Here is a 19,123-nt window from a genome sequence, read left to right as displayed (position 1 = left end):
ACGTGCAGGACGATGACAGCTGAATAATGACTTCAAGTTTAGAGTTAAATTACATTCCGGCTTCTGTCTGAGGTCCGGCCTCGTGATGGTAAGGTGGATCAGTAGAAGAGCAGAGCAGTGCGGAGGGTGTAGTGGAGAGTGGAGGAGGGAGGGATGGAGGGTGGAGTGGGGTGTAGGGGGTGGGATGGTGGGTGGGATGATGGTGGGGTGGATCTGTGGGAGCCATTAGTGATCAGTAGAAGAGCAGAGCAGTGCGGAGGGTGGAGTGGAGAGTGGAGGAGGGAAAGATGGAGGGTGTAGGGGGTGGGATGGAGGGTGTAGGGGTGTAGGGGGTGGGATGGAGGGTGTAGGGGGGTGTAGGGGGTGGGATGGAGGGTAGCGTGGGGTGTAGGGGGTGGGATGGAGGGTGGCGTGGGGTGTAGGGAGTGGGATGGAGGGTGGAGGGTGGAGATTATGGTGGGGTGGATCTGTGGGAGCTGTTAGTGATCAGTAGAAGAGCAGAGCAGTGCGGAGGGTGGAGTGGAGAGTGGAGGAGGGAGGGATGGTGGGTGGAGTGGGGTGTAGGGGGTGGGATGGTGGGTGGAGTGGGGTGTAGGGGGTGGATCTGTGGGAGCTGTTAGTGATCAGTAGAAGAGCAGAGCAGTGCGGAGGGTGGAGTGGAGAGTGGAGGAGGGAGGGATGGTGGGTGGAGTGGGGTGTAGGGGGTGGGATGGTGGGTGGAGTGGGGTGTAGGGGGTGGATCTGTGGGAGCTGTTAGTGATCAGTAGAAGAGCAGAGCAGTGCGGAGGGTGGAGTGGAGAGTGGAGGAGGGAGGGATGGTGGGTGGAGTGGGGTGTAGGGGGTGGGATGGTGGGTGGAGTGGGGTGTAGGGGGTGGGATGGTGGGTGGGATGATGGTGGGGTGGATCTGTGGGAGCTGTTAGTGATCAGTAGAAGAGCAGAGCAATGCGGAGGGTGGAGTGGAGAGTGGAGGAGGGAGGGATGGTGGGTGGAGTGGGGTGTAGGGGGTGGGATGGTGGGTGGAGTGGGGTGTAGGGGGTGGGATGATGGTGGGGTGGATCTGTGGGAGCTGTTAGTGATCAGTAGAAGAGCAGAGCAGTGCGGAGGGTGGAGTGGAGAGTGGAGGAGGGAGGGATGGATGATTCCGGGATCTCCGAGGCTCCGTGTTGATGATGGAGACGCCGATGCAGCGAGTGAGCGGCAGGATGTTCATCAGCGCCGGATTATTCACACTCCTGCTCCGCCACGGTGAGTGTACACACACACACACACACACACACACACACACACACTTCATTACGGCCATGCACAATAACCTGTTACACACGTGAGCAGAACAGCGCTGCTCATGATAATCACACACACACACACAGAGTAAATAAAGCCATTCATTATATTTCTATATGAGTGTATAATATTCAAGTGTTTATATCTGATCTGTTTTATTTACTTTTTATTAATTATAAAGTCTTGCTGTGTAAAATCTCTATAACGTCGTTTATTCTCTTCACCTGTTTATCACATAACAATCACTCCAGATATATAACATAAAATATACTATAACTAATATATAAAACAACAAATATATAGAACAATAAATATATAAAATATATACAACAAAACATATAACATTTATATAACAACTATATAAAACAACTCTCTCTCTATATAAGAACAAATTTATATAAAAAAACAAATACATAAAATATATACAACTACAAATTTATAAAACTATATATATATATACAGTATATGCAAAATATTGCAATGCACACAACATTATGGGTGACATACCAGAGTTCAAAAGAGGACAAATTGTTGGTGCACGTCTTGCTGGCGCATCTGTGACCAAGACAGCAAGTCTTTGTGATGTATCAAGAGCCACGGTATCCAGGGTAATGTCAGCATACCACCAAGAAGGACAAACCACATCCAACAGGATTAACTGTGGACGCAAGAGGAAGCTGTCTGAAAGGGATGTTCGGGTGCTAACCCGGATCGTATCCAAAAAACATAAAACCACGGCTGCCCAAATCACGGCAGAATTAAATGTGCACCTCAACTCTCCTGTTTCCACCAGAACTGTCCGTCGGGAGCTCCACAGGGTCGATATACACGGCCGGGCTGCTATAGCCAAACCTTCGGTCACTCGTGCCGATGCCAAACGTCGGTTTCAATGGTGCAAGGAGCGCAAATCTTGGGCTGTGGACAATGTGAAACATGTATTGTTCTCTGATGAGTCCACCTTTACTGTTTTCCCCACATCCGGGAGAGTTACGGTGTGGAGAAGCCCCAAAGAAGCGTACCACCCAGACTGTTGCATGCCCAGAGTGAAGCATGGGGGTGGATCAGTGATGGTTTGGGCTGCCATATCATGGCATTCCCTTGGCCCAATACTTGTGCTAGATGGGCGCGTCACTGCCAAGGACTACCGAACCATTCTGGAGGACCATGTGCATCCAATGGCGGTGCCGTGTATCAGGATGACAATGCACCAATACACACAGCAAGACTGGTGAAAGATTGGTTTGATGAACATGAAAGTGAAGTTGAACATCTCCCATGGCCTGCACAGTCACCAGATCTAAATATTATTGAGCCACTTTGGGGTGTTTTGGAGAAGCGAGTCAGGAAACGTTTTCCTCCACCAGCATCACGTAGTGACCTGGCCACTATCCTGCAAGAAGAATGGCTTAAAATCCCTCTGACCACTGTGCAGGACTTGTATATATCATTTCCAAGACGAATTGATGCTGTATTGGCCGCAAAAGGAGGCCCTACACCATACTAATAAATTATTGTGGTCTAAAACCAGGTGTTTCAGTTATTTTGTCCAACCACTGTATATATACTGTATATATATATATATATATATATATATATATATATATATATATATATATATATATTTATAAAACAAATATATGTAAGAACAAATATATAACAACAGATAAAATGTATACAACAACAAATATATATATATATATATATATATATATATATATATATATAAAACAAATATATAAAACAAACACAAACTGTTTATCTCCCAAACTGAACAACATCAAAAATATATTTTATAAATATTCATCATAAAGAAATGTAAATAATTTATATATGATCGTTTTAGCTCATTTTTCATTAAACATTATACAGTATATAAGTACTAATATATAACAACAACAATAACAAAAATTATGATAATAATACAGTAATAATAACAATAATATTCATTATAGTAATAACAATGATAATAAATAAATAAATGGACTTGTGTGTAAATTGCTTTAGTTTAAATCAGACTTGTTTTAAAAATTCATTCTAATAAATGATGAGAGAGTTTTCACATTTTTTATTTATCATTTAATTCAGATTTAAGAGATCGAGTTTAGTTTCATTAACACGATGGTTTATAAGAGTGATTTATTGTGTTGAGTGCTGATGAGTTCATAATCAGATTAATTAGATTTTATTGATTATTAATTGTTGAGGATCACGCGGGTGGTTCTGAGCTCCATCCCAACAACATCTAATCTCACCACAAACAGCATTTAAAGATATTTACATTTACATTTCATTCATATCTACTGTCAGAAACATACATTTATTTATTATTAATAAATAGAACAGTATATACATTAATCATACACACACACACACACACACACTGTTTATGTAATATATGTTTCTTTAATATAATATTAATGTGTTCATCATGTAAACTCCTCATACTGAGATTTAACATTATAATATACAGTATATCATCTACTGTAGATAATATACATCAATAATAATAAATCATTACAATATATTCATTTATTCATAATGAATAAGGTATTATTTTATTATAGTATTATAATATTATTATTTTATTATATTATTATAATATTATTATTTTATTATATTATTATATTATTATTTTATTATTGTATTATTATATTATTATTTTGTTATATTATTAATTTTCCACACAAAAATAAATCTACATCAGATCACAGGAGCCTCACACATTTATTCTCTTTATATCTAAAGTAACTCACACTGCAAACAATGAGGATTAAGGACCCTGCTTAGGGGCCCAACAGTGGCAAGTTTGTTTAGTACCTTAATCACTGAGCTACCAAATAACTGCTTAAATATTAATGTTAATATTATTATTAATGTTAGTTTGGAGTTTAGTGGTGTTTAGATGTTTTAGTGGAACTGTTGAAGACTTTGATGAAGAGTATGTGTTCTGCACCAGATTATTATTATTATTATTAATATTATTATTATTATATTTATTATATTTATAATAATAATAATAATAATAATTATTATTATTATTATTATATTATTATTATTGTTATTATTATTATTATTATTAGATCTATTTCTGTACTTATTTTCACTTTCCTGAGCTGGTTATCAGATTATCAGATGAATAACTCCCTCTCTTCATTAACATCAGTGTAATTAGACGATGAGTGGGCGTGGTCTCTGGAGATGAATTGTTTTGAATAATGAGGTTCACTCTGACCTGTCGGGTGTGCGTTTAGCTGTGTTCATGACTACAGTGTTATGCAAAAGTTTGTGCACCCCTGGTAACCCCCTTCCCATGTGAGAATTAATAAACACGTTCTAAGTAATAAACAACATGTTATGTTTACTGGGACAGATGGGTTCAGGTTTAAATCCCCCAGTATAAAGCCTGACCGTGTCCAGTATGTAAAATTTTCCCCCTGATTAATTACTGTGAGTGAATGAATGAACGTTTGTGTTTGATCCTCCGTTAATGAAGAGTTGTTTATTAGGATGATGGACTCTGAATTACACCAGCGTATCATACTGGGAGTGATAATAACAGCTGCTGTTCTAAACTGGGACGAGGTTTAGTACAGAGCTCTCAGGTTTATGATGATATGTAATGAACATATTTGTGATATACCTGATTACATTTTAAATAAATGTTTTATTGTTTAAATTTTTAATACCACGTTAAACTCTAACAGACGATAATCGAGGGGTTCACATACTTCTGCACCATGGGTCCGATGTTTGAGCTCGTCGGTACATGATCGGGTTTATAAGCTATAAAATAATCCGACGTTATTAATATCAGTGGATGAGAACGATCCTCTGATTAAAACTGGGATTTCATTTAAAGCCGCTCATTAACTGGTCGTGATGAGATGGGGTGTGATGGGGGTCTCGGGGGGGTGTAACAGTCACGGCTCGGTCCTGATTGCAGCTTGGTGGTAATTTGGGACGCAGCCGGGGTGATTAATGAATGTGTGGATTTCAGAGTTCATTAGGATTTACATTTAGGTTTTAAAAAAAGAGTAACCCCCCCCTGCAATCTCATACACCCATTTCTGTCTATAACTGTGTTCAATGTAAAGATTATATATATTTTATATATATACTATTATTTAATTAACATGATCATTAATAGGAATTAATCAGATGTGTAAGTACAACAACACCTGCCCAAGTGCCTTGAGAACCGATCGACCTGGTGTTGGAACCCCCCGGTGTATCGTGACCTCTGGACAGTCTTGAGCAAATGAGGGCACGAACCCTCACACCTCACCACCCACTCAACTGTGCCATTAGTCCATGAACCCCTGAGCAGAAAGACTCTAGGGTGCATCCGTCGTTCCTCCTCTTTATTGTAGAGAAGAACGATGGACCCACGATGGACCCCTGTTTCCTTGTAGGGTCTCAGTAATTAAGGACCTCCACCCCCCTGTTCTTAATGATCCCGGAACAGTTCATTGAATCACAGCAGCGTGGCTCCATCGTCATAAAATCGAGAAGACGAGTCCACCGCGAGTACAGGGTGATGCCTTTTGGTCCAATGAATGCCCCCGGTGTCTTCCATAAATGAGGTACGCTGGGAGGCACCGGGGCAATACGACAAGCATGTAGCTCTGGTCAGGTGAACTCTAAAAAACCATCTACACGTCCAGCTTGAGAAGTTCCAACACCAGCTTTGTGGACTTTCTCACCTTCATCTGCTCCTTACAGATGGATTCTGATAAGACCAAGACCATTACTAAATGGTGTCGTTCCTCCCTGGTCTGGGTTTAATTTTTTTGCTCCAGTTTGAGGTAGGTTTTGGTGGACACCAGAAGCCCAGGAGATGTTTAATGAATTGTGAGAGCCCTGACCAGTAGGTCCTTTTCATTGTCAAGGTTGATGCCTCGGATGTACAGGTCGGGTGATGATGTGTGTGTGTGTGTGTGTGTGTGTGTGTAGTCCTGACCCTGCAGATCCAGTGTTTCCAGTGTGAGGAGAACCAGCAGGATGACTGTTCATCTCCAGAGTTCATCGTTAACTGCACTGTTAACGTACAGGACATGTGTCAGAAGGAAGTTCTCATCAAGGAGGATGGTAAGAACGGTAACATCACTTCCTGTCAGTGGGAGCTGAACGTGGTTGTGGTTCAAACCTGGATCCATTGAGTTAGCTGCAGTAGCTTACCGGTTAAGTTTAGTTAACTGGTTTGTTGTATAACCAAGGGGGCATTTACTTTTTCACAAGGGTGTTGGGAGCTTTGTTCCATAAATAAGTAAAGCAAGGCTGATGATGTAGTGGATATAGCCAGCTCCCCTGAGCATCTTGCTGGAAAGCAGACTATCTTTCATCTGAATCGACTTACAGTTGTAACTAAACACAGTGCAGGCAAGTAAGGGTGAAGGGCCTTGTGCAGGGGCCCAACAGTGGCTGTGTGGTGGTGGTGGTATGGCACAAGTCCAGTAACGTGCCCCCCAAGCCTCCGCCCAGCTCCTCCGACACTCATGAAGCCAAAGTTACACTGAACAGTGATGGAATCTCACCGAGAGTCGAACCACAGACGGTTTAACTCGCTGCTCTCTCAGTACCAGACCAGCAGGAGTCGCTGTTTCTGCTCCCTGTTCCAGACGTGGTTTAAACCAGAGACTCGTGTCACCAGTGCTAAAAATGTAATAGCAATAATTCTATTTCGATTTTTTTCTCCTGGCTGTAATGAAACGCGAATGCGAGCAGCCGCGAGCGCCCTGGGTGTCGCCGGTGATGGACTCAGTCCTAATGAAATCAGAACATTAGGAGAAAATAAAAAGGAATCCTGGATGTAGGGCGAGATGGAGGGTGTAATCTGAGCGCAGTAATGAGATCAGATGGAGGAAATGCTGCAGGAGATTGGATTTCACTCACGTCCTAAATAATCCTGATAAGCTCTCCGAACTAAACACCAACATCTGATCTGCTACAGACACCGCAGAACATCTCATCACGTCCAACACCGAGTACATTCCAACCAGAGGAACGGAAGCATGCAGCAACGTACCAGCACTGAGGACAAGAACAAGACCTGGTTTATATTATCAGCTTCATTACAGCTCACGTTCCTCTCAGCTTCCTGTTTCAGTTTCCTCTGTGATGAGGATGGTGATGATAATAATTGAGGTGGTAATGATGATGAAGATCATGATGATGATGATGATGGTAATAGTAGTGGTGATGGTGGTGATAGTGAAGGTCATTATGATGCTGGTGGTTATTATTGTGGTGGTGGCAGTAATAATGGTGGTGATTATAATGATGATAATATGTATGGTGATGGTGGTTTTGGTAGTTATAGTGGTGATGATGGTGATGATGGTGCTGATGCTGTATGAAGTTCCTCTGTACCCTGAGTTTGGTGTTTGTGATGATAGTATTTATGGTGATGGTGATGGTGTTGTTGATGGTGGTAATGATGGTGATGGTGGTGATTATGATAATATGTATGGTGATGGTTGTTTTGGTGGTTATAGTGATGGTGTTGTTGATGGTGATGGTGGTGCTGATCCTGTATGAAGTTCCTCTGTACTAAGCTTGGTGTTTGTGATGATCCACAGTGAGGTGATCAGATCTAATCAGATTAATCTTATATTAGATGTTCTCTCAGGAGCTGAAGGACGTGGGTGGTGCTGGTGATTACAGTGATGATGATTACAGTGATGATGTTAGTGATGGCTGGTGGATGTTAGATTGAATCCCCCTGGCAGTAGATGTATTTTTAGCTGCTCTTATATCTGAAACCTGAACCTGTGCTGCAGTAAGAGATCCACAGCGCTGTGAAAAAGTATTTGCCCCCCCCCATTAAGATATTTATACTTATAAATGATGGAGTCGTATTATTATTATGTTTAAGGTCCTTCCCCAGCATCTCAGCAGGGTTTAAGTCACGACCTTGATGAGGTGCTTCAGACTGATGTTGTGTTGCTTAAACCAAAAGTACCTGCGCTGGAGGTACAGTTACCAAGCAGCAAAGCATCCTCACACTATTGCACTACCGCCACCATGCTTCACAGCTGTGAATAATAGTGACCTTAACCCATTTCCTGTGTGTGTGTGTGTGTGTGTGTGTGTGTGTGCAGGAATCCACTACAGGAAGTCGTGTGCATCGTCGGGGGCGTGTCTGATCGCATCCTCGGGGTACCAGCAGTTCTGTACGGGGAAGCTGAACTCGGTGTGCATAACCTGCTGTAACACCCCGCTGTGCAACGGTCCCCGAAACCGCCGACGCCCGTCCTCGTCCAGCGCCCGGCTCGGCCCGCCCCTCGTCGCTCCGCTAACGCTGCTTTGTAGCTTATTATCCCTGTGTGCGCACCTGTACCCGCCTACCTGTCCGTCCGACTGACCCCTAACACTCATCGTGGTAAATACAAGCAGCTAGCATCGGGTCAGGATCTTACATTCATTACGTTTTGAATTTCACGCCGACGTCCTTTCGCTTCTCGCCGGTGGAAACTGGACCGATGTTGCTTTGTGGGCGTGGCCGCACAGAGCACGTGTGCAGTGAGGAGGAAGTCATGTGACATTGAGCAATGATCGCGGACGTGAAACCAATAATAAAGTGGTTATTATTTCCTCCGTCTGGCTTTTTATTGCCTGAATAAAGGATTTGATCGTCTCTGCTTTAGTGGGGCTGAGCTCAGGAGCTTCTCTTCACGTCTTTATACACATGAATTCAGTCCTGATACTTTTGCCCATATAGTGTGTTTTAAATGCTCCCTTTGAAACAATCAGTGAACAGTGGTCTCTCGGTCAAGGTCAGGATCAGGAGTGCTGCCACAGTCGAGCAGGCTTCCTCATCGTATGTTTGAGGGTTAGGGTTTAGGTTCAGGGTTTCGGTTTTAGGGTTTAGGGTTAGGTTAGGGTTAGGTTAAGGGTTCAGCAGGCTTTACATCATCGTATGATTGAGGGTTAGGGTTTAGGTTTAGGGTTAGGGTTTAGGTTTAGGGTTTAGGGCTAGGTTAGGGTTAGGTTAAGGGTTCAGCAGGCTTTACATCATCGTATGATTGAGGGTTAGGGTTTAGGGTTTAGGTTCAGGGTTTAGGGTTAGGGTTTAGGTTTAGGGTTTAGGGTTTAGGGTTAGGTTAGGGTTAGGTTAAGGGTTCAGCAGGCTTTACATCATCGTATGATTGAGGGTTAGGGTTTAGGGTTAGGGTTTAGGTTCAGGGTTTAGGTTTAGGGTTAGGGTTTAGGGTTTAGGTTCAGGGTTAGGGTTTAGGTTTAGGGTTTAGGGTTAGGTTAGGGTTAGGTTAAGGGTTCAGCAGGCTTTACATCATTGTATGATTGAGGGTTAGGGTTTAGGTTCAGGGTTTAGGGTTAGGGTTTAGGTTTAAGGTTTAGGGTTTAGGGTTTAGGGTTAGGTTAGGGTTAGGTTCAGGGTTCAGCAGGTTTTACATCATCGTATGTTTGAAGCTACTGTAATGAAGCTTCTGCTCTTGATGTTTTGGAGCGACAGATAAAATCTGAGCCCTCAGAGCTGAGGATGATGTAAAGCCTGCTCGACTGTGAACAGTCTTCTACACTCATGAAGACTTCGGGTAGTTTGTTTAAAAAAAGAGACGCCACGTTCAAGTTGGCACCATCAGAGGAATCAGGTTGTCCAGTCTGGATCTGAAGAGTCCACAAGCTCAGATCATCATTATATGAAGCTTTTAGATTGTTCTCACTGGTTGTAGAGCTTTGTGGCAATGGTTTGGGGAAGGTCCTGGTACATGGTTAAGAGTGTATCATTCTATTTAATAGAATTGATTCTATTCAGTCAGTGGATGTGGGTGCAGCTCCAGAACCTTAAGAGGTGTGTCCACATACTTTTGATAACACGACTATCACTGCTCTGTACTTATTAACCTCTGTCCAATCTATCACTGTCTATCTCCAGTGTGTGTGTGTGTGTGAGTGTGTGAGTGTGTGTGTGTGTGTGTGTGTGTGTGTGAGTGGTTGATCTCTCCGACAGAAGCTCTGCTGGAGACCCGAAGGGCTTCATTAAGGAAAGTCTATGGACTGTGAGTGTGTGTGAGTGTGTTTCAGAAGATTGGTGTGTCTGATACCCTGGGGTGTGAGGACTTCACTCGAACCCCGTCTGATGCCGCAGCACAAATCCACAGACTTACAGGGTCTGGAAACTCCTGAGAAGAGGGCATGTCTAAATTCTTCCTCAGATCCCTTAAAATGCTCCTACTGAGGCGCCTTAATTCTGAGTGGATGCCCAATTTGTTCAGACAGCAAACTTTAAGATTCAAGGTTTACCCAAACACCTTCCAGCTCACAACAATCAATGCCAGCCTGGTCCTGGAACACTGGAAGCCTCAGATATTGATTTATACCCTTGTCTTGATTGATAAGATCCTTGGTCTGTGGTTTTGGTTCAGATAATTCAATTCAGATCGCAACAGGTGGAGTCCAACTGAGTTCTGGGTGACCATTGTGCTCTTCTTACCCCTCTGTCCAAGGCTTTTCTTACCCGGATGCCCAAATTGTTCGGACTGCAAACTTTAAGGTTCAAGTTTCACCCAAGTGTCTTCCAACTCCAAACAGTCAATGCCACCGTGGTCCTGGAACACTGGAAGCCTCAGATATTGATTTATACCCTTGTTCTGATCTATAAGATCCACCACAGACTGTTTCTTGGACTCCGTGGTTTGTTGTTTGGTCCCAATAATTCGATTCAGATCACAGCAGGTGGAGTCTGTGAGTTCTAGTCCCATCGAGCAGACGGACAAGATGTTGATGAGGTTTTCACTTCATCTTCCTGGGAGGTTGAGTTGGTGTAGATTCATCATCTAATCCAGATTTCCGATGCTCTTCAGAGCTTCACAGTCTTTAGAAGGTTCTTTAAATAAAAAATGATAGAGAGGCTCTTTAACTATTCAAGGTTCCTCAGGAGACCAATCCAGAGCTCTGTTAAAGATGTTAACTGGTCTGACGTCTTAATGGGCACCTCTGATGGTTGATGATGAATAAATGGATGTGGGTGGGTGGGTGGGTGGAGGAGCTGCTAGATGAATGGATGGATGAATAAAGAAGGAAGAGTGGAGCAGTAGCATCTCTCTCTCTCTGATGCTGAAGTGCTCATTGATCCGAGAGCTTCAGTCTCTGATTGCTGCTATAAATTGCAGAGTGTGTGTGTGTGTGTGTGTGTGTGTGTGTGTGTGTTGGTGAGGGGTATTGATGTTTATACCCATCAGCAGGGGGATTAGAACAGTAATTGGCTGTAATTAAGCAGATCGATGATTGTTGTGTGTGTGTGTGTGTGTGTGTGTGTGTTGGTGCTTATGGTGTGTGTGTGTGTGTTGGCGGTGGAGGGTATTGATGGTCATACCCATCAGCGGGGGATCGCAGCAGTAATTGGCTGTAATTGAGCCGATCGATGGTGGTACTCGCTGTGATTTTGTACGTGCTGAATAGAACACCCGGCCGCCTGAATCAAAATCAATGTTTTGATTAAGTTTCGTTAAGCTCCGCCCACCAATCCATAACGTTGTCGCTCATAATTATAATCCGGATATCTTGATTTTCACATACCATTCTACACTATATATGTCTGGAACATCTCATTCTGAAGCCTTGGGTGGTAGCCATTGGAGCTCTGGTGACGGTACTGAAGAGGGTCGAGGCCACTCAGAGATGTTCCTGGTCATATCTGAGGGAGCAAAGCCTCCTTGGCACGGCATCGGTGTCTCCTAGGGTCTGGTTGAGGGACTGTCGTGGTCATTCATAGTTGCTATGTCCATTGAGCGCTGGACCAGGCTTGTGCTGCCAGTCCATCTGTTTCTCTACATGCTTTGTTAGCTCCTTTCATGCTGTTCTTCAATGGTCAGGACCCCCACAGAGCAGGTATTATTTAGGTGGTGGATGATTCTCAGAACTGCAGTGACACTGACATGGTGGTGGTGTGTTAGTGTGTGTTGTGCTGGTATGAGTAGATCAGACACAGCAGCGCTGCTGAAGTTTTTAAATACCGTGTCCACTCACTGTCCACTCTATTAGACACTCCTACCTAGTCGGTCCACCTTGTAGATGTAAAGTCAGAGACGATCGCTCATCTATTGCTGCTGTTTGAGTCGCTCATCTTCTAGACCTTCATCAGTGGTCACAGGACGCTGCCCACGGGGCGCTGTTGGCTGGATATTTTTGGTTGGTGGACTATTCTCAGTCCAGCAGTGACAGTGAGGTGTTTAAAAACTCCAGCAGCGCTGCTGTGTCTGATCCACTCATACCAGCACAACACACACTAACACACCACCACCATGTCAGTGTCACTGCAGTGCCGAGAATCATCCACCACCTAAATAATACCTGCTCTGTGGGGGTCCTGACCACTGAAGAACAGCATGAAAGGAGCTAACAAAGCACTTAGAGAAACAGATGAACTACAGTCAGTAATTGTAGAACTACAAAGTGCTTCTATATGGTAAGTGGAGGAGGTGGTTTTAATGTTATGGCTGATCAGTGTATATCTTATACTCCCTGTTATAACTTCTTTTGGAACTTTGCAGCATTAAACGAGTAATTAGGAGTGAATTTTTATTGCTTATTGTCTACAAGACAGTTTAGTGCTGCATTTCACTGCACCGTCCCATTATTTTTTGGCTCTGGGTTTGTATTTTAGCAGTTTAGTGTTTGAAGACGAGGTGTTTATGACTGTACTTTATTAAATCTGAATGGGTCCACCTGACCCCCCTGATGAAAGCCTCTCGGTACCTGCTGCGCCTCCTCTCCGCCGGGTTATAAAAGCACTCGGAGCCGAGGGAACAAAGCCGGTCCTGATGAACGCGCTCTCGACTCCGGCCCTAATTTTTTTAGTAAATATCTGCTGTTACCGTGGTAACCGGCCACTCAGCGTTGCCGTGACTGATGGTACCGGCGTTAATGGAGCTTCTGCTTCTGTACGGCTCGTACTTCTCCACCTTTTAATCCTCCTTCTTCAGGAACGCTTTCATGGCCACTTCTGACTCCCTGAGTGTAGAAACGTGTACGGCCAAAAGTATGTGGACACCACGTCCTAACTGGTGCAGCTCATCTGCGTCCTTTTGGTGTAGGTCACCAAATTTTACATTCTCAGCATTTAGCAAACACTCTTACCCAAAGCAACAGTATACAGGCTAAGCAATTTAGAGTTAAGGGCCTTGCTCAAGGGCCCAACAGTGGGGCTTGAACCAAGTTTCGATTATTAGTCCAGTACATTAACCACTAGGCTACGGCTTGCTAAACTGTTGATCAGAAGGTGGAGGTTTCAAGTCCACATTAAAGTAAGGTCTGGAGTCCAGCACCAGAGCAGAGAAAAGCCTCATCACTGGTTCTGCTGCTGAGTTTGGTCAATACTAGCTAGATACAGTGGGGTCAAAAAGTATTTAGTCAGCCACTGATTGTACAGGTTCTCCTACTTAGAAAGATGAGAGAGCTCTGTAATTTCCATCATAGCTACACTTCAACTATGAGAGACAAAATGAGAAAAACAAATCCAGGAAATCACATTGTAGGATTTTTAAAGAATTTATTTGTAAATTATGGTGGAAAATAAGTATTTGGTCACCCACAAACAAGCAAGATTTCTGGCTCTCACAGACCTGTAACTTCTTCTTTAAGAAGCTCTTCTGTCCTCCACTCGTTACCTGTATTAATGGCAAAATGGCAATTTGACCTCGTTATCTGTATAAAAGACACCTGTCCACAGCCTCAAACAGTCAGACTCCAAACTCAACCATGGCCAAGACCAAAGAGCTGTCGAAGGACACCAGGAACAAAACTGTAGACTTGCACCAGGCTGGGAAGAGTGAATCTACAATAGGCAAGCAGGTCGGTGTGAATAAATCAACTGTGGGAGCAATTGTAAGAAAATGGAAGGCATACAAGACCATTGATAATCTCCCTTGGGGTCAAGATCTCATCCCGTGGGGTCAAAATGATCATGAGAACGGTGAGCAAAAATCCCAGAACTACACGGAGGGACCTGATGAATGACCTGCAGAGAGCTGGGACCAAAGTAACAAAGGCTACCATCAGTAACACACTACGCCGAGAGGGACTCAAATCCTGCAGTGCCAGGCGTGTCCCCCTGCTTAAGCCAGTACATGTCCAGGCCCGTCTGAAGTTTGCCAGAGAGCATATGGATGATCCAGAAGAGGATTGGGAGAATATCATGTGGTCAGATGAAACCAAAATGGAACTTTTTGGTAAAAACTCAAGAACACCATACCTACTGTGAAGCATGGGGGTGGAAACATCATGCTTTGGGGCTGTTTTTCTGCAAAGGGGACAGGACGACTGATCCGTGTTAAGGGAAGAATGAACGGGGCCATGTATCGTGAGATTTTAAGCCAAAACCTCCTTCCATCAGTGAGAGCATTAAAGATGGAACGTGGCTGGGTCTTCCAGCATGACGATGATCCCAAACACACCGCTCGGGCAACGAAGGAGTGGCTCCGTAAAAAGCATTTCAAGGTCCTGGAGTGGCCTAGCCAGTCTCCAGACCTCAACCCCATAGAAAATTTGTGGAGTCCGTGTTGCCCAGCGACAGCCCCAAAACATCACTGCTCTAGAGGAGATCTGCATGGAGGAATGGGCCAAAATAGCAGCTACAGTGTGTGCAGACCTGGTGAAGACTTACAGGAAACGTTTCACCTCTGTCATTGCCAACAAAGGTCATGTTACAAAGTATTGAGTTGAACTTTTGTTATTGACCAAATACTTATTTTCCACCATAATTTACAAATAAATTCTTTAAAAATCCTACAATGTGATTTCCTGGATTTTTTTTTCTCATTTTGTCTCTCATAGTTGAAGTGTAGCTATGATGAAAATTACAGACCTCTCTCATCTTTCTAAGTAGGAGAACCTGCACAATCAGTGGCTGACTAAATACTTTTTGGCCCCACTGTACATGGTGCCAGCTGTGAAGTATGGTGGAGGAGGAATTGTTATGTGTGTGTGTGTTTCAGCACTGTGAGCTCCATCAGGAATTGGTTTGGTGGAATTGGTTTGGTGGAATTGGTTTGGTACATTTGGGGTAGAGTCCTCACCTCCAGTCCCTGACCCTAGGGTGTCAGACAGATTGTATTACTCAGCGTCCGAAGTAAATCCCTGCAGTCATGTTCTAAAAATAAGAGCTTTCCAGAAGAGTGGAGGCTGGTGCAGAAGCTAAACCTCCTGCCTGCTAGTAAGAACTCATTGATCGTTTACGGAATGTGATTTATGTGATTAAATCTCGGGTCGCACCGTCACCAGAAGTTTGTGGACTTACCAGAATAAATGATCTGGTGTTTCAGAGTGAACTGCAGTGCAGCAGCACATCAGGATAATAAACTCGAACCACACGCCGTTATTTATATCTAATCTTTTTTAATAAATCCCGCGTGGTGCTGCTGTCTGATGCCGAGCCGCTGTAAAGGACACAGGTCTGATGAGGTTACGCTCATTAGTACTTTAAAACCCAGCAGAAAGTTTTGTTTTTAACAGGGTGTTAATGAGCCCCCCTCGGGAAGTGCAGAGAGCAGGTAAGAGTACCCAGAATTCTCTAGAACAGAACAAAAAAACCAGCACAGACGTACATTCACATATTTATATATTTAATAAAACCTAAAATAATCATAACAATAATAATGCGGAATAATAAATCCAAATTGGTGCCAATGCAAAGCAGCCCGTCCTTGTTTGCTGTAGCAAGACAACGCCAAGCCACCTCCTGCACGTGTTAAAACAGGATCAGGATGTGTGGTTGCTAGACTGACCTGCCTGCAGTCCGTACCTGCCTCTCACTGAGAGCATGTCGAGCATCACGATTATGGGGTCTCCAGAGGGATTGGTTTTGGTCTCGAGGGAAGCTTTGGTCTCATTTTCCAGTAGGGATTGGTATCAACCTGACGTGGGAACCTGGTCTGGGTCTCTGTTTGTATTTCTTTGAACACAAATTCCCAAAACGACACTAAACTGTTAATAAATGAGCCACTTTATCACTGATCAGGAGTGTGAAGAGTGCATTCATGTATTTATCAGGAATAAATAGTACAAAAATGAAGGAATTAATCTGATTCACGTCCTTCAACAATTTGTATTTATTTATTTGTAAGCAGATTTATAAAAGAAAAAAAGAAAAAGCTTTAATTAAACATTTAAATACTCTGTAATAGTTACAGAGTTACATGAATATTTGTTTATATTTGGTATTAATCAGTAATAAGTTGGATAGGAGTGTACAGGTTGAGGATTGAGATGTGTGTGCTTACAGGAACCATTATAATAAAATATTTTACCTTATTTCACCTTAAATAATAAAACTATTATTTCTATTTACATATGATTGTATTGCAGTATTTCTGATTACATTTCTGTACGGTTGTCTGTGTTTTGACTGTGTGTGTAGGTTATAATGTGTGTAATGTGATGGTCAGCAGTCCAACACCCAGACAGATGAACCATCCTCCAGCATGGTGCACTCTCCAACCTCCCGAATCTGCGTTCACACAAACACACCAACACAAGCTCTGAATGTAATGAGTGCCGAGTATCACGGACACCAAGACCTTTGCTCCAGAGTTTCAAATAACAGGGTTTTAAACATTTTACAACATTTTAGAAACAGGCCAATATAAAATCACCTCCAGTGCTGTTTTTGAGATGCTAAAATGTTGGTCTTAATGATGGGAATAAACTTTTACTACCCAGCTCAGTTTATTAGAGCAAACTGGATGATTAGTGCCAACTCCTGAGACCCTACATTCACATATGCGAACGTTACACTAGTAAACACTTTGTCTGCCATCTAGTGGTAGCAAAAGTACAAAACAATCAATAATGTGAAAAAACAAGATGAAAAATGCATAAAAGTCAAAGCTCAGGTCTTAAGAGGTTAAAAATCTCAACCTAGAACTTGTCTTACCCGGGCTGGTGGGTTTGCCTCCAGTCCAGATGTTCAGGCTGTTTAAGTCCGACTGCTGCTGCTCTGCCACCCAAGACTGGATCACTGAGGATTTCTCAAACAGCTTCAAATCGGCCACGTTCACCCCCAGAAGACTTTTTACTGTAGCAACATTTAGGGCCTGAGGAACACAAACATATTTTAGGGGCTGGTAATCAGTTCCCTCGTTGCCTGGGGTTTGTCCATGACACAATGAATCCTGCATTTGCTACCGTTCCATAATGAATGTCAGTTGCACTCTACCGTGGTGTACAAGTACCTGACTCCCACCCTCAGTGTATGGACTGGTAGAGACAAGTAGTGGTTCGTTAACATAACTACCACCCTCACTGTGAGGACTTGGAGTTGTACCCCACCATGTCTTCCACCTCCAAAAAGCTGGTGAGTAGTGCTGACCCACCGTGGCTCTGACATAATAAAGAGACTGAGAGTTGTATGGCACCAGGACTGCCATCCAATGAGGGGACAATAGTTTTACCCTGTGATGGCTTCCTAAAAACAGCCAAGTAGTTGTACCTTGGTATAGTATTGGTACCCACCCAAGCATGGGACAGCCAGTTGTCTTGCTCTGGGCAATGCTACTGTCCAATAGAATGGTGCTTTCTGTTAAATCTAGGGGACAGACCCTGCAATGGCAACACCTCTGTGTAGCTCCTTAGTTAATGGAGCTGCTCAAAAGTCCCATAATATGAAATAGAAAAGTAAAGGTTAAATCTACCTTAATTACAGCAGGGTCCAAACTCATGAAGGTGGTGATGTCCATGCTGATATTCAGAGTAGAAAGCTGTTGTATGTCCTTTAGTGGAGCTCCACCTACACACACATCAAGTTAGTAAGTCTGGGTGACAGGAATGGATTTATAGTTGAGAGGAAGTAACAGTATATGGCATAATGATGATGGCGCTTTAATGGTGTTGCACTTTGGCTTTACATTTCTTTGGTGTGAGCATGTATGAAATCGGTACCCAAGAAAGGAGTGATGAGGTGGTAGTAGGTTGTGGGGTTGCTGCGCTGAGAGCTGAACGAGATATTGGCGATGCTGTACAGAGCGGATTTCTTCTCCACGGAACATGAAGACAGATTCAAAGTGTTTGCAGTCCTGTAGAGAGTAAACACAGAGATGGACGAGTTGTGATGTCACTATTTGATTCTTAACATTAATCTTGAGGTGGTTGAGGGACAGAAAGGGACTCCTCATTGGCTGGGACCCCTGAAGCCTCCTTGGTGATGCTCTGCCATAATTTTAGCAGCTTCCACAACAGCAAAAGCTTCACCGCTAGGTTTCAGGTGGGATCTATTCTTTCCATCGTCATCTATTCATTGTTTACCTTAAACTACAATTGAAACCAATGCACAGATTTCCCAGAACTGAAGAGCAACACCTCAGGAGAGACCTCACGGCATATCTGTGTGTGGGTGTCTGTACTTACTTCAGACTCTCGGCGGTTATGGTATTCAGTACAGAGACGTTTAGAGAACAGAGGTTGGAACGGATGGCGTTTAGTTCAGAACTTCCCAGCGTGTTCCCGCTCACGTTCAGGTACCTCATGATGACCGTGTTACTCTACAAAACACAAAAATCAGAGATGATCTGAGTAAACGGAACACATTAGGAACATGTTATTACTCGTTCATTTGTGGTCACTGTGTCCAAATCTGTTTATTTTAAGCAGTCATTCACTGCCAGGTTCTTGTTCGTTTGGTTCCTAGTTTCTTCTATGATTCTAAGATTTCTCATATAGTTCTGCTATTTCAATCACCCTTGGTGTGGTGTACATCCACTTTAATGGAAGCATGAAGAAAGAGGACACTTCTTCATTACCTTTTCTGAAGTCCAGTCTCCATTATTTAAATCAATCAGGGAGGACAGAGTGTCAAGCGTGGTGATGTTCCACTTTTGGATGAA

At 43.3% G+C, this 19,123-nt stretch overlaps 1 protein-coding gene across 1 annotated transcript; it reads left to right on the top strand.

Moving 5' to 3' along the window:
- The first annotated feature begins 1,084 nt into the window (after window positions 1-1,084).
- On the top strand, window positions 1,085-8,882 carry LOC134329373 (ly6/PLAUR domain-containing protein 1-like). Its single transcript, XM_063010615.1, has 3 exons — window positions 1,085-1,247; window positions 6,240-6,374; window positions 8,387-8,882. The coding sequence occupies exons 1-3, from the start codon at window positions 1,169-1,171 to the stop codon at window positions 8,647-8,649; spliced, it is 477 nt and encodes a 158-aa protein (XP_062866685.1). The 5' UTR covers window positions 1,085-1,168; the 3' UTR covers window positions 8,650-8,882.
- The last annotated feature ends 10,241 nt before the right edge of the window (window positions 8,883-19,123 follow it).

This window comes from Trichomycterus rosablanca, chromosome 15 (assembly GCF_030014385.1).
Source record: "Trichomycterus rosablanca isolate fTriRos1 chromosome 15, fTriRos1.hap1, whole genome shotgun sequence".
NCBI lineage: Eukaryota > Metazoa > Chordata > Actinopteri > Siluriformes > Trichomycteridae > Trichomycterus > Trichomycterus rosablanca.
This window is presented reverse-complemented; position numbering and strand designations above follow the sequence as displayed.

Coding starts and splice junctions, on each gene's coding strand:
- LOC134329373 (XM_063010615.1), top strand. CDS start 1,169: ATGATGGAGACGCCGATGCAGCGAGTGAGCGGCAGGATGTTCATCAGC. Junction 1,248..6,239: donor CACACTCCTGCTCCGCCACG/GTGAGTGTACAC, acceptor GTGTGTGTGTAG/TCCTGACCCTGCAGATCCAG. Junction 6,375..8,386: donor AGTTCTCATCAAGGAGGATG/GTAAGAACGGTA, acceptor GTGTGTGTGCAG/GAATCCACTACAGGAAGTCG.